Source organism: Camellia sinensis, chromosome 11 (assembly GCF_055761805.1).
Source record: "Camellia sinensis isolate YWXY chromosome 11, ASM5576180v1, whole genome shotgun sequence".
Taxonomy (NCBI): Eukaryota; Viridiplantae; Streptophyta; class Magnoliopsida; order Ericales; family Theaceae; genus Camellia; species Camellia sinensis.
In genome coordinates this window covers 140192272-140215677 of record NC_138971.1, presented here as the reverse complement: position 1 = coordinate 140215677, position 23406 = coordinate 140192272, and the positions used below count along the sequence as shown (strand labels likewise).

At 32.3% G+C, this 23406-nt stretch overlaps 1 protein-coding gene across 2 annotated transcripts; it reads right to left on the bottom strand.

Moving 5' to 3' along the window:
* Positions 1 to 4567: 4567 nt before the first annotated feature.
* Positions 4568 to 23054, bottom strand: LOC114323832 (WAT1-related protein At4g19185). Of its 2 annotated transcripts, none has more exons than XM_028271508.2 (7): positions 22813 to 23054; positions 11260 to 11322; positions 11002 to 11118; positions 10534 to 10819; positions 6043 to 6198; positions 5290 to 5441; positions 4568 to 4940 (listed from the first exon to the last, which is right to left on the bottom strand). In XM_028271508.2, the coding sequence occupies exons 1-7, from the start codon at positions 23016 to 23018 to the stop codon at positions 4742 to 4744; spliced, it is 1179 nt and encodes a 392-aa protein (XP_028127309.2). In that variant the 5' UTR covers positions 23019 to 23054; the 3' UTR covers positions 4568 to 4741. The 2 variants fall into 2 exon arrangements, with proteins under 2 accessions (XP_028127309.2, XP_028127310.2); XM_028271509.2 differs by lacking the exon at positions 22813 to 23054 and adding an exon at positions 13486 to 13935.
* Positions 23055 to 23406: the final 352 nt, after the last annotated feature.

Here is a 23406-nt window from a genome sequence, read left to right as displayed (position 1 = left end):
ACCAAATCAGAAATCCATAAGCATCAACAAAGAACCAGCATATATCAGCAGAACTCACCAGCCAAAGTAAACAAGCACACCCCAAAACAAGACACGACCATCCATACCCAGAGTGACAGAAAAGACATTCACAACCCAGAAATTATAGGCCTAAATGGCTAAAACTGACATCTAGAGGTTGTTTGGGGTGTCCTAAATGAGTATATTTTTTGTCTTTTTGGATTAATTTTTTTACTTTTTATGGAAAAATATGTATTAAAAAATTATATAAATAAGTGTATAGGAGAAGTTAGGGATGAAATAGGCCGTACAGTCACAAGCGTAAGGGGCAGCGCAGCAGAGGGTAGGGGTAGGAGATTGATTCTCTCCTTTTTGGACATAAATTGGACGGTGTTGTTCGGCCCATGGGGCCCGTCACAGGTCCCATTTTGCTAATCGGAACCGTTCATGTGTAGAACTCGTCGAGTACTATATGCTTGTAAAAAATCACGTTGATTGGATATCAATAACTATCTGATCATGTTAGTTTTTATTGACAACTGTTAACTATAACATCATCTATTTTTTATACAAAACTGATTTGATCATATAGTTACTAATTTTCGATCAACGTGATTTTTCACAGGCATATAGTTCTGGACGATTTCTACATATTGAACAGTTCGAATTATCAAAAAGGGACCCGTGGTAGGCCCCACGGGCCCAATATTTCCGTCCAACTTAGTGATTTTATATATGTAATTTTTTTTCCCCTCTCACAGTACTAAAGAGTCAATTCAGTCCTGAAAATTGTGTAAATTTTGTTTGATTAAATATTATGTATATTAATTTTTTAATATTTTTAATTTGTGAATAGTGATAACTTTTTTACTTTTTTTGTAATTTTTTAACTTTTTGACTTTTATGAAACACCCCAAACCAGGCCCTAATCTGCTGAATGTTATTAACAATCTCATGCACAGTGTAGAAGCAACCTGGAAAATGAGCTTTTACCCAAACAGCGATTCTAAACTTAATCAAATCACAAACTTCCTCCAAATGCACTTGCTTACCATTAAACACCGCCTCGTTCCTAAGCTTCCATAATGACCACATTACAGCCAGTGAAATAATCCTCCAAATCGAATTTGCAAACTTAACCCACCTGAACCCTCCTCACCAGCCAAGAAGATCCTCCACATTTCGAGGCATAACCCAAAGCATCCCCCACCATCGCATGACACAAGACCAGACACACCAAGCAAAAGGACAACACAACTATAAATGAGATTAAACTTTTGACCTGAGCTTAACAAGACATGTTTATTTACAAGAAGCTCAAAGAGAGCTAGTTAATCGAATTAACTCTAGTTGAGTTATAGTTTTGTAAATATTGAAAAACGAAATGCAAGATTGATTTTTTTATATTGACTTGAGCTCAATTTGAACTCAAACTCACTTTATTTTCAACGAATTGAGTTCAAGTTTTCCAAAGTTCAACTACGATCACTTGCTATCACAAGGATATAGATTTTTTGTTTGAATTTTTTCCAATCTCTAATTTCAAACCACCTCTACCACATAAGAAAGGAAGAATCAAACATATTATCTCAATCATTGTTTGGTGGTGGGACTTGAAGATTCCTTCGACTTCTTTTTACTGTATCTTTCATCAAATTTTGGACTTTACATATCTAAGAGGGATCTATCAAATTTTTATATTAATTCATATAAAAATAAATATCTTTCATTTTTAGGTATTCACTCATAGAGATTATTACAAGAGGAAATGAGAATCTCAAAATATCAAAAAAATGACAATAATAACTCTCAAATTGAAAGAAAGAAAGTGCAAACAAATACACAAAAAATAAGATTTATATACAAAGATAAAGAAATTCAAACCCTTAACTAATGAGATACAAAAATTCTAACCAATGAATTAACTTATTAATTAGGTTTTGATATTAACAAAATGGTGCAACTACAACAATCTATCGCTTTTGTAATTTGATATTTTTAGATACTTTTTCAAACTTGTCGCTAATGTTAGGTGGCAACAATATCTTGCTTCCATTTTCATGGGATTATGGATGGATCTGATGTATCATCACAAATGCTTCAAGCACACATTAGAAAGTAATTGAAGACACTCATCCCATGGACCACATTATGACAATTATTTCCATATCATTTCAAGCACACATTAGAAAGTAATTGAAGTTTTCTTTCTTTTGTTTTTCTCTTTCTAAATAAAGTTTATGAACCAAAATTGCTGCTTTGTCACTCTCAACATTTACTGTTGTCATATCGAGTCATTTCACGTCCAGTTATATAATCAAGAAATCAAAATATGTGGAAATAATGCTTGCTAACTATGAAAAAACAAAAAAAAAACACTTGCGTTGCTCACATTACTTATCTTTTGTGACCAAACAACTCAATTTCTCACTCACATGTTTCTGAATCTCAAAATTTCTTGCAACTGTATTCGGATATCATTGTTGTCGTTTGCAGGGATGGAACTAGGAGAATACTATAGGGGGCCATGACCATCATGTTTTTGTGAATATTATTATTTGTCACAAAACTTTAAAAATATATGTATCATTTTATATATTAAATAACCCTCCCAATATAAAAAATATATGTCATTCTTCTTTTATCTTGAATTCTCTTTCTATTTTACATTAAAAAAAAAAACTTATTCATCCTATTAGAAATTACTTCTATGGTATTTAAAAAAAAAATTATGTATATATAATTTATAGATCATATATACATGTGTGTTTTGTGTATATGGTGAATTTTTTTTTTTTGCCGCTCCGATAATGAAATCCTGGTTCTATCCCTGATCATTTGGGATAAACAAGATTGTCAGCAAACCGAGCTATTGACGAATAATTAAAGTTTGACTTATTTAAAATTTATTTAAATATATTTATATCAATCTATTTTACTTATTTGTTTATGTTTTGTGTTTGTAAAAATTTACATATTTAATTAATGAAATTTATTAAACATATCCACACTTTTTTCTCTTAAAACTGCATGTCCGTTAAGGTTTGATTTTTCTTTTCGGCTCAAGCTCGGTCATGTATGTAACCAAGTTAACTCAAGACAAACTGAAGTTTCATAAATATTGAACCAGCAAAACCTGAGCTTGATTCTTTGAGCTTAACGGAAGGTCAATTTGAGTTCTATCATAACATTCCAAACTTCAACTGACATCGTTTGCAACCTTAAGGACAAGAATTCTTTGTCTGAATTCTTTTCCATTATCATCTGTCTCAAACCGTCTCTCTGCCACACAAGATAAGGAGAATCAAATTATCTAGTCGTTTGGGGATGGGACTTGAAGATGCCTTCGGCTTCGTTTTATTATATCTTTGATCAAACTTTTGGAATTCACATATCTGAGAGGGTCCATCTCCATTATTCCTCATTCTTGGACTAATCCCTCAAAACATCAGGCTGTGGTATTGCTTTCAATTCTCGCCTGCGATGGTGTCGTTTTCTCTCTCTAAATAAATATCTTTAGGACATCTAGAGTTCATAGAAGCCAAAATTTTGAGCAAATTCAGAAAATATATTAACCCTATGGCTCTATCTTTTTCTTTTTAGATAGCGTCTTACGGCCCTATCTTGGAAATCTCAAAATGCAACTTAAAAAAAAAGGGGAGAGAAATTCTATCCACACCACGTACACACCATTTGTGGTGTTTAGATATAAATTTTCGAACAAAAATTAAATGTTCGGACATAAATTTATGAATAAAAATAAATTGTTTAAATATAAATTCCGTTCAACTATTTATGTCTGAACAACTGCTTTTTATTCATAAATTTATATCTAAACATTTAACTTTTGTTTAGAAATTTATGTCCAAACAATATAAATGGTATGTATTGAAATTTTGCTTGGTGTGCAAATACTCAAAAAAATAAAAATAAAATTTCATTTCATTTTACCCCTAAATTAAATTACCAAAAGGGAAAAACCGTAACCCCAGTTCTGGCTAGCCCCTCCCCAAGTCCAACCTGCCCTCCCCAACTCCGGCCAACCACCTCCTCTCTCTCCCCGCCACCGTCACCCTCTTTGTGTGCGCATGTTGCAATGGTGGCTGATGGAGTTATGGTTTGAGAGGGAGGGAAGGTGAGGGGTAGCAGCAGCAGACAACGAAGAGGGGAAGGAGGTGGGCCCAGGAGGGAAGGGCCCAGCAGAGGAAAGGGGAGTGGAGGCTGTCGTAGGAAAGGAAAGGGAAGGAGGAAGGCGCAGGTAGCTACAAGCATAAGTGGGTCACAAGATGGACCAGATGGTGACCGGTGATTACAGATGTAGGGAGACTAATTGGGATGTTCAAGGAGGAAAAACAAAATTCAATTTTTGGAGTGGGGTGTCTTAAGAAATGAAGTGTCCAATATTAGAGGCACACCTCCATCTTTCAGTTTTCTGCTCAGTCTTCAAGTGTCCCTACACCAGATATAAAACCTAGAAAACTCTCAAATTTAATCCTCTGTTCAAAGACATCGGAGACAAAAAGGATTTTAGCATGAAATAAAGTTGTTGATAAAAAGAAAAATGCAATTGACAAAATCCGAGCATAAATGATTTTTACTATTAAACATTCTTTCTGTGTTGGCTTCTGTAAGATGCATACTTTGAAAAGTTGAGCTATGATGAATGATATAATACATTTAAGTCAGCACAGTTCACTCAAAGAGATTATTACAGGAGAAAATGGGATACCATACACTTCGCTCAGTCCACAACCTTCGGTACAGAGGGCCCAGAAAAAATCTGACCTATTTGGTATGGAATCTTGTTGAGCGACAAGTCTCTGAGCGGCTCAGAGGGCCGCGTAATGTGAGGGATAATCCCCATAGCTTCCTGCTTTTCCCTATAGGATGCCCAAGTCACCAAATAAAGCCCGGCAATGATTAAAAATCCACCTAGAATGCTGTTTCCACATATAAATCAGAAACAAAGGGTTAGTGCAAAGTGCTGGCTGATGTGCTGAAAAAAGTCGATAATAACAGTCCCAAATCAAGTTCAAATGAGCACAGAAAATTTTTCATTGAAGAATATCAATGTCACAATATAATTAGAGGGTTGCACTACATGGTACAACAAAAATTTAGAGGGTTGCACTCATAGAAGTGGGTTTTATCAAAATTTTGGAGGGCCAGGAGGCCCTCTTACTGCCCCTTCCGTCCGTCCCTGGAAACTGTGGCATATCTATTTATCTTAAAGAAAATTAATAACTAACAGTAAGAGATGCAAATGGAGCCAAGTGTTCAAGAGTAAACCTTCCCAAATAAATAGGGCTTCCAAGGAAAATTCTTGACAGGAGTGCAGACGCAGCAGGTTGAAGCGGATTATAAAGTGCAACCAAAGCAGGTCCCAGGATCTTATTGGACCATGTCAGGAGTCCATAGTTAAGAGCAGATGCAACAATTCCCTGAGAAAACAAACAAATAATAGTTTAAAATCTTTTTCTGTAACTTCTCCTTTCAACAAGATTCAATTCTAAGTCACAAATGCATCAGATAAAAGTCATTTACAAATAAGGAAATACACGCGTCCACATAATCCCATTTTTAGTAAACAACCCAAAATTGGGTGGAATGAAAACAAAGTGACCAGTCCGACCTTTATTTCCACTAACCAAGCACACCCTAGTAAGGTGGTTCAACTTGACCTTTATTTCCACTTACCAAGCACACCCTAGTAAGGTGGTTCAACTATTCACTGGGCTAATTCACTGGGCTAAAAAAATATCAAATGGAACTGAAGAGAAATGGTTGTTATGTTTGATTAGAAACAGTTCAAAATGTTCTCTCCCACTTGATTCTACAGCACATTTTTCATAGAATTGAAAAATAAATAAATCAAGCGATGACACCACTTCTCAAAGTCTGACAAAATCATAATTATAACAAAAATCCCAGAGATGAAATGATTTAGCAGAACTAATTAGTTCTGACAAAAGGTAATTAAAAAATTAATCAGAAACTAACTGCACATTTATCTTGCTTAAGAAAGAAAGAAAATGCACTTACAGCATAGAATACTGCAAAAATTTCGGACTGGGTCAAACTCCAATCTATTGACTCATTAGTCATAAAGAATGCCGTCGTTACCATAAGTAGAGCACCAAAGAAGTATGAATATGCAGTCACTGAAAGGCTGGCTGGATACTTTGCAAGAAGTGGAGCCTGAAAATCATTTAGACCAATAGATCAAACCCTAAGCCATTAAAAATTAGATCTGAGCTAATCCTGCATATAACTGCAAGTCTACATCATATTCATTCCCCAAAACTGAAAAGCAAATACGATTTTCCATAAAAAAAAAAAAAAAGAAAAAAAAAAAGACCATTCTTAATCACATGTACTAGGATTAATCACAATACTACACAATCATTCAAGTATGGCAATTTGGTGATTTGATATTACAGGTTTGAAGAATCCCCAAGACGATGCCAGACACATCAAAAGACGAATCACCCACCCAAACATCCTCCCAAAACCGAACACTCTCACCATTACCCACCTTCATAGAAACAAATCTAAACCAAAGCAGATGGATATGAGAAATAGATTTCCAGGAAGAACGATTATTATCCCTGTGCTAACCACATGAGAGTGTCTCCCATTGGCTTGAACCTTGTACTTACTCTTAATGATGGCATGCCATAATGAATTACTCTCAATGAGAAATCTCCATAACCACTTCCCGATAAGGGTAGTAGTATTCCTTGCCACAATGTTTCCAATAGAAAGACTCGCTTTCTCCTTTGGAAGTGAAACAACCCCCCAATTCACTAAATGGTCCTTCTTACCCTCTACCTTTCCTTTCCAAAGGAAATCCCTTCTCAACTTTTCAATCTTCTTTGCAATTCATACTGGAATTTTGATCAACAACAAATTGAAAATTGGAATGCTACTTAACACTGACTACACCGGAGTATACCACCCCCCTTAGACAGCAAATCTCTTTTCTACCCCTCCAATAATTTCAATCACTAGATCGCAGAAATACTGTTCTAGGGTTGTCTCCTAATGGAAGCACCATATACCTCAAGGGAAGATTTTCAATGAAACACCCTAACATTTCCGCTAATCTTTGCACTATGTTGGAATCAAAATTAATACCCACAATATTCATATTTCTTTAAATTTCAAGTGTAAAATAGTGTTCATAAGATGCCATAGAGCACTTCATGCATAATACAGGGTTTTATGCATAGTTTTATGGTTAACTCGAATTACTAAATATACTCACTAAGTGAACGTCCAACTACACATGTTAGACACATATCCCATATCCCTTCGAGATTTCAGCATGGGTACTTTATACACTTAGAACAGTCCATGTAACATATCTAGCATGATTCATGGTGGGGATATGTTTCTTACAGACATTTGTAGATGGTAAATATGCATAGAACAGAGACTGGGACGGTACAGGATCCATCCTTTGTGAGTGCAATGTAAGATTAGAAGTTTGAAGTTGGTGAATGATCTTTATTAATTTGTTCAAGCTGCATCACTTTTGAAAGGCGAGGACAATGGATTGAGGCATCTGCAGGGATGACAACAGGCAAGTACAGCATGGTTTAAGTTACCAATTTTTTGAAAAGCCTAAGCTATTAGGAAACAGGCCCTACAATGTATATCAAGCTATCTAACACCCCCCTCCGTCACATGCAACTGCGTCTTGCACGTGGAGAGACAAAAAGAGAACCAAATAGAAGGAGAAGCAAACAACCAAACAAAGAAGAAGAAACCAACCAAATGCTACTGGAGAGACTTGAACCCAAGACTTCTCTCAACTAGAGCTCTGATACCATGTTAGGTTACCAATTTTCCCAAAAGCCTAAGCTATTAGGAAATGGGCCCAACGATGTATATCTAGCTATCTAACAGTCGCTAGTTCTTTCTTCCTCGCCACAAAAAAGCTTCCTCATCCTAGGCACTGTCCCAAACCCATGAGAGAATTTTTTTAATTATTACATCCCATCCCTTATTCCAAACTTCTTACAGTCCATTCCTATCTCAATCTGCCCAATGCTAATTATTAAGACATCGGTATGTGAAAAATCTATTGGAAGATGAGGAGTGTGTAATTTCAGATGTGTCAATACCAACAAGAACAAAGAACAGGAACCTTACTTCAACAACACGAGAAGTGAAATGAATCACTGCTTATAAAGCTATCAATGAAGAATAAACAGTGTAACAACAATTTCAACTACAATCTTCCACAATGCTTGGGGTCGGAACACAAGGGTTGGTAGCAATTTCATGAGGTGAGACATGAGTTGGAACATGAAAATCATTGCTAGCTTATTGAAGAAACTCTAGCTTTCATATGAAAACAAGTCCCAGTTCAGTTTCATATACGTGAGGCTATACGGATTATTACTTCCAAGAAAAGGAAGGCTAAATGGCAATAAAAATTACCATTAATAATTCTTGGGTTGGAGCCTGAAGCAGCAAAACCAAAACACTTCTCTTACCCAACCCTGAGACGGGTTCAACCTCTGTTCCACACCTGCCCCTACTTCAATCAATGAACCTACAACCCCTCCTATCCTAAGCACAAGGAGAAAAGGGTTACCTCACTAATGGAAAATTGTTGTCCCAAGGTGGCTGGATTCTTCAAATGGTGTGTTCAATGCTTATATTTAAGTCATGCTATATAATAGTTTGATCCTGAATCTTCCTCTTACTACCAGGCATTCAACGAAATCAAATATCAAATGTATTTTGAGGGTTGCTTCATTTGCTTGAACAACAGCTTGGAAGAAAATTCTTACAGTTAAAAACTGAACGAGGGAACAGCAGATATCTCAAATGTGTCGTGCATGCTAGGGAGATTGGAATCGATGGTGAATCATCTTCTTTCATTTCCATAGCAACATAGCAAATCTTTCCGATCTCTCATAGAAGTTTTTATCTTTTCAATTTCTCTTGATGAGAGCTTTTTTCAATATGGACAAAATCCCAAATGAGAGAGACTGTTGAGCCACTTGCAGATAAAAGACTTCAAATCAAGACCTTTTGCTGTCACATATGCCTCCCCCTCCTAAGATCAGCAAGACACCCATTCGTCCCTTACTCAACATTTTAAAACAACAGTCTTTTGTGTTATTTTTTCCTTTTGAATCTTTTAATATTCATTTAACCTTTTTCTCAACCTTTGTTTAATCATTAGAGCAAATTACATATACACCCCTCCAGGTTTGACAAAATTACAGATACCCCCCTGAGGTTTGAGAAATTACGAATTCCCCCCTGAATGCTATATTTGCATAAGAAATTAGGGGGTAATTTGTTATGAAATATAAACCTCAGGGGGTAAATTGTTATGAAAATACAAACCTCAGGGGGCGGGATGTAATTTCCGAAACCTCAGGGGGTATCTGTAATTTAACCAAACCTGGAGGGGTGTATATGTAATTTGCCCTTATCATTAATTAATCCCTGTTACACCCTAATATTGATTAATGATTGTTTATTTGCATTAACATTACTTTTTTATTCCATACTTCCATCCTTTATGAACAAATGCATAAACCTTAAATATGTACAGATAATCAATTCAGCTTTTCATACATGTAGAAAGCTTTCAATTTACGTCTCAAACATGCTGATGGGATTCAAAATAACTTCGAGTATCCCTTGGGTTTTTAAGATGTTCCCATTCCAAGATAACCAAAATGACACACCAAAATGAGATTTTTATGCATATGTGTGGATCAATGTGGACAAACAAACAGACAAAACTGAGTGCAAACAGACAAATAGAACAAAGGCCACAAGAACAAATGGAAGAGAAACAAACATAGACCGAAAGGCCAAAAACACAAGAAGTCTCAGATTCACATCTCTACTACCATGTTAGGAACTAGTGAACCCAAAAACTTGAGTTTCAAAGGATTGGACTAAACAATGTATATCAAGCTCTCACAAGTAGTATTTGCCAATTGATAGGTCCACATCTTTTACTTATGGGATTTTAAACTGCATAATGGGTTCTCAAAGGGGACTGTAATAAGTACCAAGCTCAAACTCATAATGGATTCACATGTCCTAAGATGCATATTTTAAATTAATCCTATACTCTAACAAGCTCACCTAGGCAAGCAACATTAGCCAAGGACTCACTTAGGCACTTTCCGGCCTATGTTTGGGAAAAATCAGGCACTTTCTGAATATGTTATTCAAAAGGTGGCATAAACATCATGTGGAGAACAGGAGGTGCACATCAAAGTCCACTGGATAGCTTAGTTGCTTCGAGGATGCATCTTTTTAACTCACTCGAACAATTGACCACAATCAAAATTTTGTTGGAAGGTGAACCCCATTGTTTCTCATGTTATGAATTAAATGAAACATTGCCAAATTTAACCAACAAGGCGTCTACCAAGAGCTTTGCCCAATGAAGGAAAATTTTGTTATCTATCTTTACTATTGTCTATTCTACCAGTTTCATCGATACAATCCACTATCAAAAACTATAAAATAAGATAAACAATCAAATACCTGAATGGCTAGATAAGCCGCCATGCACATACAGTTCCCTATTAAGCAGACAACACCAAGGTGCCAATGATCAAGCCCAAAGTCCATAAAACTAGACATCAACCAGCCAGCTGGTTCTGGTTGACCCCTGGCACTTATTTCATTTTGTGCCACAAAGTCTGATTCCTTATAGCCTATCAAGGCTGGACCTCGAAACAGAACCATGAATATGGCACCAGAAACACATACGAGTGTACCTCCAACCTTCGCCTGACCTTCAGTTCTGAGCAAATTCACTGTTTCTGTACTGCATGAACAAGATTTGCATACCATATGAAACAAACAATAGAAATATACAACTCTTGTAAATTATATACACACATACCAAAAAATATATATGCACGAATATATGCATACATATATATTTGTGTAGAATGAGAAAAGGCAGATCACATAATTTAGATAAGGGTAGGAATTGATCAAACTGACCCCATCATCACAGCCAATATAAATGTAAAGACGGGGATTGCAGGTTGTGTTGCTGCGGCATAAGTTGGATTTGTGTAACCAAGACCAAGAAGAAACAATAGCTGGTTGCCAAATATCCTATTGCAAATAAAATAAAATAAAAAATGAGTCAAAACCATATACTAACCAAAAAATAAAAATTGTTACCCCTTGACAGAACTGTAAAATAATATGACTAAAAAGCTCAACCTGAAAAGTTTTAGATATTTTCGAACTTACCCAGTCAATCCAAGAAAGAAGAATGAAGTCAGGAGCCCTCGAGTCATAGGTGGTCTAACTCTTCTGCAATCATGAAAACAAGAATCATTAAATATCTAAGCATATAGCCCTTGATAGAGCAAAATAGCAAAAAAAGATTCATGTAGCTGACCCACTTGAGTGGGACACGAGGCTTAGTTTGGTTGGGTTGGCTCCATCTATGACAACTAAATATGCAAACGAAACAATGCTCCATTATCAATTGTTTTTTCAATAATTCCACCAGTGGACATCTGGTGGCTTCCACAAATGTAGGTTATGCAGCTAAATTGATTGCATGAAAATAATGTCAATAACATCAAAACTGTGCCAAGTTTTGTAGAGTAACAATCTGGCAGAGGAACAATTTAAGAAAAAGAACCCAATTCACCTTATGTATGAATTTGTTGGTTTGTGGATCAAGTTAATGTATGACAAGCAGGACTGTATAGTGACAACACTACAAGAACGAATTGCCTCGAAATTGTAGATTCAAGTATGTTGAAGATTGTAACTCTTTTTTCTTTTATTGGTTAATTAAAATTTCCTTTCGTAGCTGTGTGGGCAGTGTATTACTCTGTTGGTTGTTTTCTAGTTGACTTTTTCTGTTTGGACTATTGTTACAAACTTGTTACGTTTGCAACCATCTATCAAGTGTGGGGTGAAAGGAATTGTCGGATCTTCTCTCTAAAATGATTGAGCCTGATTGAGTGGCCACTAGGATCATTGCTGATGTGAGATCTAAGTTGTGTGCATGGAGGAAGGTTGAGTATTCTTAGGAGAACCGTCTCATGTGCTCTTCATGGGGCATTTCTAGTAGATTTTTTCAGTAATTGTGTGAAGATGGTAACTCTTGATTTTGGAATCAATTAATCTCCTCTTGTTAGGCAAAATGATATCTCAACAATCAAATTTCTCTATCAGAACGTCGCCAAGATGCTATGAATTTCACTGAGGAAGACCCATATCAGAAATTGGAAAACTTGAAATTGACTTGCACTATGTTTGGAAATCTAGGAGAGAAAAGAATTTGTTAAGTTAAGAGAGAAAAGAATAGGAGAGAAAGATTACGGTTTCTCTCCCTTTTTGGTTAAGCTGGAGAGAGAAGAAAGATAATATAGTGATTTCTCTTCAATCTTGTTTGGATAGACTACATAACAAAAAAGAAAAGAAATTCTTACATGTTATTACCCAAACAACCTATAACCTTTTACGTTTTTATTTCTCTAGTACATAGGTATTATATAAAATTAGAAATCGTCTCATTTCTTTGGGTGATTATATTTACACTACAATTCTACCTCATTACACCCTTTTTCTAATTACACCCCTTTCAAAAATTCAAAATTTTTATTTTATCTCTTTACACATTCTATAATTCCATTCATTCCCTCATCTCTAACCTCCTTTGTTCTCCTTACATTCAACCTTTCAAACCCTAACTCTTTCACCTCCAACAGCCAACACCACCCACAACCTCCCACTGCCACAGCCAACACCCTGCAAGTCCCCACCGCTGCGACCACCACCCCTGCAGTCCCCCACCAATGTGATGCCCACTCCGCAGCTTCCCTACCCCGCGAACCCCACCCAGCGATCTGTGTATGAGAGAGAGTGAGAGAGAAATCTAGGGTGTGGTTTTCAAATCTAGGTTTTTCAAAAGAAAAATAAGGGCAAGATAAGGTGGTGGGTGAAATGAGAACTTAAGGATTTTAGTTGTTAGGGTTTGAGGAATTTTTTTGATAATTTTAGCTATGGATAAAATTGTAATAAAATATTTTAAAAAATTTGGTAGTGTAAGGAGATAGAATTGTGGTGTAAATCGAATCACCCCATTTTTCTTTTCTCTTCCAATCTCTCCACAACAGAGAAATTCAAAAAGTGAGTTGTAATTTGTTTCCATTTCTCCTCATTTCCCTACTCTTTAATAATCCAAACAAGTGATTAGGATCAAGAAAAATCAATTTCTTTTGTTTTCTCCCCCAAATCAGTCAACTCAAACGGACTGTAAAATTTTCCGCATTGGAAACAACAAAAAAACAAGCAGCATTTGTAGAAATCCCATGGAAACCCAAATTCATTGAATGCAAAAACAGAGAGAAAGCACATAGAAATTCATGAATCGAACAACTAAACTAAGCAAAGATGTAGAGAGATTCAAAGCAGTGAAATTTGTAAGAATTAGTTGTAATTGAGAATGAGACTGACTTTTCGCGGACATAGGCAATGGGAGCGAGGATGGAGAGAGCAAGGAGGTCGCGAAAGACGCAGAAGACGAGCTGGTTGACCCCAACATTCAGAGCCACTTTGGTGATTACATGGTACCCTCCGTAGCACAGCTGCACCACCACCATTGCGGCGTGGGCCCTCCGCACTTCTCCTCCGCCCCCCGCCGCCATCACCGGTGATTCCACACTTTCTGTATCTATCTCTATATTTGTATCTATATATGTATTTGTGTGTGTGTGTATATATATATATAGAGAGAGAGAGAGAGAGAGAAGGGAGAGATATAGGGCAGAAGAGAGAATTGAAAGAGAGGAGTGAATGGGTGAATCGAAAGAATGGAGTTTTGTGAGCTGGTTTGTGTGTCGAAATCTGAACAAGATGGAATGAAAATGAAAACGACGATTATTTTATTTATTAAGCACTCGTTTCAGAAGAGGCTAACATATTAAAATAAGATAAAATATTATAATCCGTCCGTTCCAAAATATTGATCCTTTTGGGAATTTAATTTTTTTTTGATAGTACACTTATTACATTTAAAAAAAGTTAATTTTTCAAAATTACCCTTTTAATAGTACATTTTTTGAAAATATCAATGTCATAATTGTACTTTTTAAATTGTTTATTAATTTAAAAGAAAGGCAAAATAGGAAATTTACATTATTTTTGTACTTGATTTATAAAGAGGGACTAATATTTTGGGCCAATAAAAATTGGAATAAGAGACTAATATTTTGGGACGGAGAGAATATTTAAATTATATATATATATATATATATTTTGATAAATTACAATTATATTTTCTGAGATTTATTTAAATTATAGATTATAGCTTATAATTTAAAAAATTACAAATATTTTTTTGTTAAAAAAATTTATTTAATAGAATTAATTTAAAAATAAGAAATTCATAATTGCTCTCCTATACAATTATAAAATTACTTAAATTATTGATTGAAATATATTTATAACATCATTAAAAATCGTTAATTTACTTGATGATTTATTAATAAAAGGAATAATTTATTATAAAATTAGAAATCTCAAGAGATGAAATGTAATTTTTAGAATCACAGTGAGCGATTTATATTTTAATCAAACCTTAAGGATGTATTTGTAATTAATTTTTTTTTTTTTGATAAAAATTTTAAAAAAAAAAAAAAAAATCATCCTAAGCCAGCGTTTTTAGTTCTAAGGTAAAATAATTAAAAAGTCAAACGCATCCTAAAAAATAATTTTTTTTTAAAAAAAGTGTTTTTGCAAGGTTTGGGGGTTTAGTCATGCCACCAAGCATATTTGTCTGGAAGACGTTAGATTATTAAATTTTTTATTAAAATAATAAGTGGAAAATCGCAGGGTTTGCTTATTTTTAAAAAAAATAAATAAATTTTTAGTGATTTTTTTTGAATTTTTTTTTTACATTTTTAGATTTAGTTGATGAGACAAACCGAAAAATAAAAAATTTAAAAATTCTAAAAAAAGACCAAAAAAAAATCTAAAAATAATGAACTTTTTAAGTTTATTTTGGCTTTTTCAATTTTATTTTACTTTTTAGATTGGTCATCACAAAACATATCAGAAAAGTTTTTTAAAAAAAAATTGACATAATTTTTTTAAAAAAAACCACTAAAGACAAATGAAATTCAAAAAAAAAAAAAAAGTAGCTTATTTAGCCAATAGGTTTGGTTTGGGGACACTGCAATTAAGTTACTTATTGATTGATTGATTTATTTTTATATCATCTCGATATTTTTCTGTACATCTTTTCATAATAAGAAAAAAAATTAAAAATTAAGTTATACCCAAAACAACCAATAGTCTCCGAAATAGGAATCAAAATTTGAACCAAAATTTTTGATGTGTGAATAAAATTGAATTAGTATGCATAGAATGTGTGCATTGATGTTTTCACGTAAATTTTTGGATAAAAATTTATGAATTTGTAGTATTATTATTTAAAATAGTAATTACTTTACAACAATACTATACAAAAATTATCCAAAAATATATAAAAAAATTACAATCATTTTGGATATAATATAATTAGCATTCCATTGACTTTAAATTCACACCATACATATTTTTTTGGTAAATTTTAAAGTAAAATATTATGGTATGTAGCATTTTTCATTATTTTAAATTATTCTCATTTAAATATACTTTTTCTTAAAATAAGTTTTAAAAAAAATTAATATATATGTTAAATAACTAAAAAATTGACTTATTAAGGTAAAAAATAAAATAAAGTGATTTATATGTGATTACCAAATGTCGAAGGAATAATTAGCTTGGTGGGTATAATTTTATAGTGTCAATTGACATTAGTGTGCCTTATTTATTTATTTATATTTTTTTGACACCATAATGGTCGGTCACATGGTGTTTCTTGCAACAGTCATACCGTAGAGCTCTAATTAGAGCTGCTATAGTGCAGCTCTAATGAACTATCCATCCATTAAAAAAAAAAAAATAGTGAAGTAAAAGACAAAAAATGGAGAAGAAAAAGACAAATTAGTATTCTATTAGAGGTCTATTTTTAGAGGTTTAAATCATTTTTGTTCTTGCAATTTAGGAAAGTTAGGAAAGCATAAGACTTATAAAGATTGTACTTATAGCGGAATTATATTTTAAAATTTTGGATAAATTACACTCATTTGATTTGAGGTTTAAAGAAAATATAATTATTCTTAAATTTTATTTTTTTTAATATGATTAAAACGATTAAAAATAATGTCTATGGCTAGTACACACTGAAATGAACAAAGGAAAATATATATTTTAATAGCAAAAAAATGATATATTTACATGACTAGTAAAAAAAAGTTTAAGTGTTTGTGAATTAAAATCTTGAGAAATTAGTGTGATTATGTTAAAAACTTAAGATTGACTAAATTTTTTTTATAATTTCAAAGAAAGTAAGTGTAATTTATCTAACTTTTATATTAATTATTTGTTGAGTAACTCATCTTTGTCATAACAGTTATAATTAATTAAATTTCATTATAATATCTTATACGAATTAAAATTTTTTTTTTTAAAAAAAAATAGCATCATTCATGAGTTTTTTCATATATAAAAATAAAACAGATCAAGATAGAAAAATAGAAAAAACTGAGAATATCATTGACCAAGTTGGCCTCTGCCCAAGTTTTGTTTTTTTTATGTATATATTTTGAGATTGAGAATTGTAGAGGTCAACTGCAATAATACAATTTATTTAACTTTACTAAGTTCAAAATTGCTCAACTATTCAAGTATCTCACACCCAAAAAAAAATAAAATTAATGAAGTAATAAGTAGTCACAAATTTTTATTTTTTCTAGTATCACCACAAAGTTTGTTGAATATTACTAAAATTTAGTTACATAGACTAAAATCTCAACAAAGACTTAAAATGATAAAATTTAATTTTGTTACTTCATAATTTAGTAAAATTCAATTTAAAAATAAATAAATAAATAAACAGCTTCATGTTCTTCAATATCAAGATGAAATGCAATGAAATTGGAAATTACAAACAATATCGAATGGGTAAATTATAAATCAGTAAATAAAATATAAAAATCACAAATCTCAAATGAAACATATAAGGGTAAATTACATTTGCCTCCCCTGAGGTTTCTGACAAATACAGGGACCTCCCCTGTGATTTGAATAATTACAGTAACCTCCCCTGCTTTACCTGACAATATCAAAATTCCCCCCTGCCGTCAAAAATTACTAAACGGTGTTACTTTTTCCTTAGAAAATTACCTTATTGCCCTTCCCTTGAAAATATTAAAAAATGTTTTTGGGTTGGAGGATAGGTTTGGAGTGTTTGAAACAGTATTTTTTGATTTATTTTTTTAAAATATTAAAAAATGTTTTTAAAAAAATTATTTTTTATTTTAAATATGTAATTTTTATTTAAATATTTTATTTTATTTTGTAAATATTTTAATATTTTAAACTCAAAACACAATTTCACACTCAAATCGTAACCAAACACATAACTCAAAACTCAATTCAAAAATTATTTTCAAACCTCATAACCAAACACATAACTCGACACTCCACACTATTTTCAAAACTCTACATTCAAATCGTAACCAAACGCAAAACAAAAAAATAAAATATTTATAAATATATTTATAAAATAAAATAAAATATTTAAAATAAAACTATATATTTAAAATAAAAATAAAAATTTTAAAATTTTTTAATATTTAAAAAATATATTTAAAATATTAAAAAAATACAACACATAGATGTATGAAATATAATGCACATTAAAATAAATAAATAAATATTTAAAATATAAAATATTTACCCTAAAAAAATAAATTCAAGAAATTATTTGTAATTGAATTGTGATTCTATGAGTTTTGAAAAGATTTTTGAAAATTTCTAATTGGAATTGTGTATTGAGCAATGGTAGAGGGCCCAAATTCTGTGGCTCAAATGTGGCTCAAATGGCCAAAACGACGTCGTTTTGAGTACAAAACAACATCAAAATGGCCAAAACGACGTCGTTTTGGCCATTTGAGCCACATTTGAGCCACAGAATTAGGGCCCCCAAACATTTTTTTTGTGTATTTGGTTAACACTATGAGTTTTGAAATTTTTTTTGAAAATTTGTATTTGTAATTGGAATTGTGATTCTAAAAGAGAACCAAACATGTTTCTAAAAAAAAAAAAATCGGAACATGTTTTTATTATTCAAAACTCAATTCAAAAATTATTTTCAAAACTCATAACCAAACACAAACTTAAAACTCAATTCAAAACTTTTTTCAAAACTCAAAACTCTTTCCAAAACCCAAAACCAAACTTTTTCAAAAACTCTATTTTAAAAGAAAAAAAAATTCAAAAAAAGTTTATTTTATTTTTTTAAATTATTTTTAAAATCATGATTTGAGTGTAGAAGCGTATTTTGAGTTATGAGTTTTGAAAAAAAAAAAAATTTGTTTGGTTATAAATTTTGAAATTTTTTGAATTTATTTTTTTAGGGTAAATATTTTATATTTTAAATATTTATTTATTTATTTTAATGTGCATTATATTTCATACATCTATGTGTTGTATTTTTTTTAATATTTTAAATATATTTTTTAAATATTAAAAACTTTTAAAATTTTTATTTTTATTTTAAATATATAGTTTTATTTTAAATATTTTATTTTATTTTATAAATATATTTATAAATATTTTATTTTTTTGTTATGCGTTTGGTTACGATTTGAATGTAGAGTTTTGAAAATAGTATGGAGTGTCGAGTTATATGTTTGGTTATGAGGTTTGAAAATAATTTTTGAATTGAGTTTTGAGTTATGTGTTTGGTTACGATTTGAGTGTGAAATTGTGTTTTGAGTTTAAAATATTAAAACTAAAATATTAAAATATTTACAAAATAAAATAAAATATTTAAATAAAAATTACATATTTAAAATAAAAAATATTTTTTTTTAAAACATTTTTTAATATTTTAAAAAAATAAATCAAAAAATACTGTTCCAAACACTCCAAACCTATCCTCCAATCCAAAAACATTTTTTAATATTTTCAAGGGAAGGGCAATAAGGTAATTTTCTAAGGAAAAAGTAACACCGTTTAGTGACTTTTGACGGCAGGGGGGAATTTTGATATTGTCAGGTAAAGTAGGGGAGGTTACTGTAATTATTCAAACTACAGGGGAGGTCCCTGTATTTGTCAGAAACCTCAGGGGAGGTAAATGTAATTTACCCAAAATAGAAAGACTAAATATATTTTATTTTTCGTAAATAAAAATCTTTAAAGAACCAAGTTTGCAATTTATTTTTGACTTTTTGTTAGAATAGATTTACATAAATGACAGTCAGAACTCCAACGAAATTTTTCTCTTTTGATTAAGAGAAAGGCAAAAGTAGACAGTAGGCCCTCTTTTTTTCATTAGTTACCGAACAATTTTTTTTTTCTTTTGTTTTTTGGGCGGGGCCATTGGCCTTTAGTTTAGGCCTTTGAGTATATTTTAATTTAGGTTATGTATGGGGATTCTATTTACACTCAAAAAATTATTAAGTATATTTAATTTTTTAATATATTTTATTAAATTATTTTGAATTATAATTTATTCTCAATACAATTCTTTTTTTTTTTCAAATTTTCCTTCAAGTTGGATCCAAATAATAAACAAATCCCAAATTATACCATTTTCAAAACCTTTTGAAAAACTCTTTAACAAATTTCCCAAAATCACTTCTCTGTCTTTCTTGATGATTAAGGTAGTTTATAATTAAAAAATACAGAAATCAAGAATTATACTTTAATATTTATGTGAATATTTATCTCCTCTTTGATGGATTATTTTGATTATTATTGTTATTCATTATTTAATTTTATTTAAACTTTCTTCTATTTACAAATAATAACGTAATAAGAAATAATGATGTTGATAATAATGCTAAATTTTGATGGTGGTAAATTGAAATTTTAAAGTGAAAAAAAGATAGAAAAAAAAAATGATTAAAACTTAAAGGAGAATATAATCTTTTTAATTTAATATTCAAAATGTGTACATCTATCACTTGCCTTTGCCACAGTCAATCTACGTATGATTTCAACTTTTTGGTGGTCTGTCACACTTTCTCTCTCTAGGTTGAAGGCTTTTCTCTGTAAACTTTTCCCCTTTTAAGATTTTCAAAGTTTGTGGTTGCCGGCGGTGGGGTTTTCCGTGACCTCCGACCTCCTCTCCCCTCCTCCTATTGCTCTTTTACTCTTTCCTTTCCTTATTTTGTTTTCTCATAACTTAGAAGTTTTGGTTTTCCATCCTCTCTCTCCTTTGTGAGGTGTTTTTCTCCCATCCATTCACTCCGAGAGTAGCCTTCTCAGATCCGTGCCTTCCCCGCCTCTTCCCCGTCGTCTTCTCTATAGCCTGATTCACCGATGCCAGATTCACCTTCCCCACCACCTTCACCTCCTCTCTTCCGTCTCCCCCGCTCTTCTCTGTCACCTCTTCCTCGCCGTTCTTCTCCATCGTCTGATTCACCAATGCCGGATTCGTCTTTCCCACCACCTTCACCTCCTCTCTTCCGCCTCCCCCGTTCTTCTCCGCCACCTCTTCCTCGCCGTTCTTCTCCATCGCCGGATTCGCTGACGCCGCTACTAAATTTGCTTTAGTAGTGGGTCTGTTTATGTTTTGTTTGTTTGGTTTTAGTCCTATGCTAGTTTCTTTTGTTTTTCTTTTCCTATGGTTTGTGTGTTGGTTTTGGGTCTGTTTGGTTCTCTTAGAGTCCATCTGTGCAGATTTGTTAAGCTTACCCTCATTGTGGTTGGGATTTATGATTTATCTCGGATATGCTCTATTGCCAAACATCTTTGATCGGCTCTGCTTCACAGTACGAGCACAAGTATGATATGTACGTCTGAATAATTTCATAGTTTTCTTCCTTAGTGCTTCTTGTTTTATTTTCACTTTGTTTGATATAAGTTTTTGGTTGAATGAACTCTTGTAAGTACCGTTTTGGCTTTCTTAATAAAATATTTCTTCCGATCAAAAAATAAATAAAATCTACGTATGATTTCAAGTTCATTGGATCTGATGTCTTCCATGGAACAAACTCATTCAATCCGTGGTCGTTGTGTGGTATTGTCTCCGTTGCTGATTATTTAGTATTCCTGAAGTATGAACACGTGGTGCTTCATAAGGTTTTGATTGGTAGAGAGGGTCCACGATTTATGTTACAGATAGGAAAACAACATGGGGGCTAAGTGATTGGTGATTGGCTTGAAATATGGATACGTGGTGTTCTAGGATTATTAAATAATTTCCCGTCTCAAAAACCTATAATTTCTTGGGGAGTTACATCAATAATGTTCAATAATGTTTGAGAGTTCTAATTTGAGAACTCTAATATCACTCTAATAATGTGAAGAATACCCATGTGAAGGTGGGGTCCACACTCCTCTCTTTACTCTCTCTCTCTTCCACTTCACTGGAGCTCTATTTAGACCTCTCAAATTAGAACTATGTATCATTACTCGGAGTTACATTTCAATGGGATAGAATTTTTTTATTTATTTATAAAAATATAGAGGAGTAAAAGTAACACTTACATTCCCACAGCTCTTCACGTGCACCACACCATAGAATGACTTATATTTTACTTGTTTTTATAATTTTTTTTCTCTGTCCCACTAGGTTGTAATTTCCCCTAATTTATTTATCATCAGATTTGTATATAAAGAATACGTATAAATGAGTTGGGTATACTATGAAAAAATAATAATATTTTATTTTAAGATTTAATGTATAATTTTTTTATTTATAAATTTACATTAAGATATAATAAAAATTAAAATTTTAAAATTTTAATTGAACATACTGAGTTATTATTTACTTGCAAATAGAATTACCGTTATGTATAAGCGCTAGAAATGTTTGTGGCACTAATTTTGGGGGCATAAAGCGATTACGTTGTGGGCATGTGACTGAAGCAGACTATGGTTCTCGACTGTCCAGAAATGAGATAATTTGGACTCATTTAAATTATATTAAATAGGAAATAACCTAAATTGCCACCAAAAAGAAGAAGAAAAAAAAAAAATTCACAGTGAAAATGGACCATACATATTTGGGATTATAATTTTGAAGACCAACTCACACTTCTAACAACATACAATTTCACCAACTTTTCAGTTGGGAGATCCTTTGTCAGAGCAAAATTCTTAGGGTCCACTTTAACGGCAACTGATTAATTGTTTACAATATTCCAAGCAAGATTGGACTACAATATTCTTTATTTCTATAAGCAAATTATATAGACTTGTTTAAATAAATACTAAGGCCTATTTTAGCATGATGGTTGGATCATATCATTTCTTATATTTTTCATACGTTTTTTTTTTTTAAAAAAAAAAACTAAAAAAAAATTAAAAAATCGACTTTTAACTATCTTCCCAAAATAGTTTTAAGCAATCGCTAAATTGAATACAACATGAGTGTGAGACTTAAAAAAATGTGGCCTCATGAGAAAATATTATATTCAGTTTTGTCATCGATTTATGTGTTTTTAAACTTTTAATTAATTTATTAATTTTATTTTATAAAAGAGAGATAAAATTAGATGATACAATCCACTTCCACTATATAGTAATGTTTTTATTTTATTCGTTTTTATTTTTTTGTATTTATAGAATATCATGACCATCCATTGATTAACCATGTAAAAGTAGATAAATTATTAGAGAAATTCAAAATGTATGAATGTCAAGACATGATTCAATAGATCTGAGTGGATTGAGATAGAATATTTAGAGGAAAAAAAAAAGGATTATCGTGCAATATAATACCTTTCGTGAAAATAGGCAACAGGAGCTAGAAATGAAAGGCCAATGAGGTCACGAAAGACACAGAAAACAAACTGGTTGATCCCAACATTGAGAGCAATTTTAGTAACCACATGGTAGCCTCCACTCAACAACTGTGCCATTGCCATTGCAGTGTGTGCTTTCCATACTTCTCCTCCCTCTCCTCCAACACCTGCCGTCGTCGCCATCACCACCTTCTCTTTCTCTCTCTGTCTCTCTATTTCTAGCTATATAAATGTGTATATATATAACTATGGAGAAATGGTGCAATGCAAGTAAGACATGATGAATAGGGTTTGGTTGGTGTGTCTTTTGTCAGTTTAAAAGAGAGACTCTTTTCTATATGCTTCATTTGCAAGCCAACAAAACTTTCTTCATTTGCATTTGGAGCTTTTGTTTCCACATTTAAAATAAATATTAAATAAATGTCCTTATGCTTTCTGAATATAGTCCAAAACATTGCAACCCCAAAGCGACAAACCAATCAATTAAAGTAAAAATGTGCCCTACTGGTAGGGATGGGGTCGCCAGATGGAGGGCTGCAGATTTAATTTTATTTTTCTGATTGTTTATAAT

What these genes read in the sequence shown, in the direction of transcription:
- LOC114323832 (XM_028271508.2), bottom strand. Translation starts at nt 23,018, where the DNA reads ATGGCGACGACGGCAGGTGTTGGAGGAGAGGGAGGAGAAGTATGGAAA. An exon ending in TTCTTTCTTGGATTGACTGG is followed by an intron (nt 11,119 to 11,259) that starts GTAAGTTCGAAA and finishes TATTTGCAATAG; the next exon opens with GATATTTGGCAACCAGCTAT. An exon ending in CGGCTTATCTAGCCATTCAG is followed by an intron (nt 6,199 to 10,533) that starts GTATTTGATTGT and finishes AATGATTTTCAG; the next exon opens with GCTCCACTTCTTGCAAAGTA.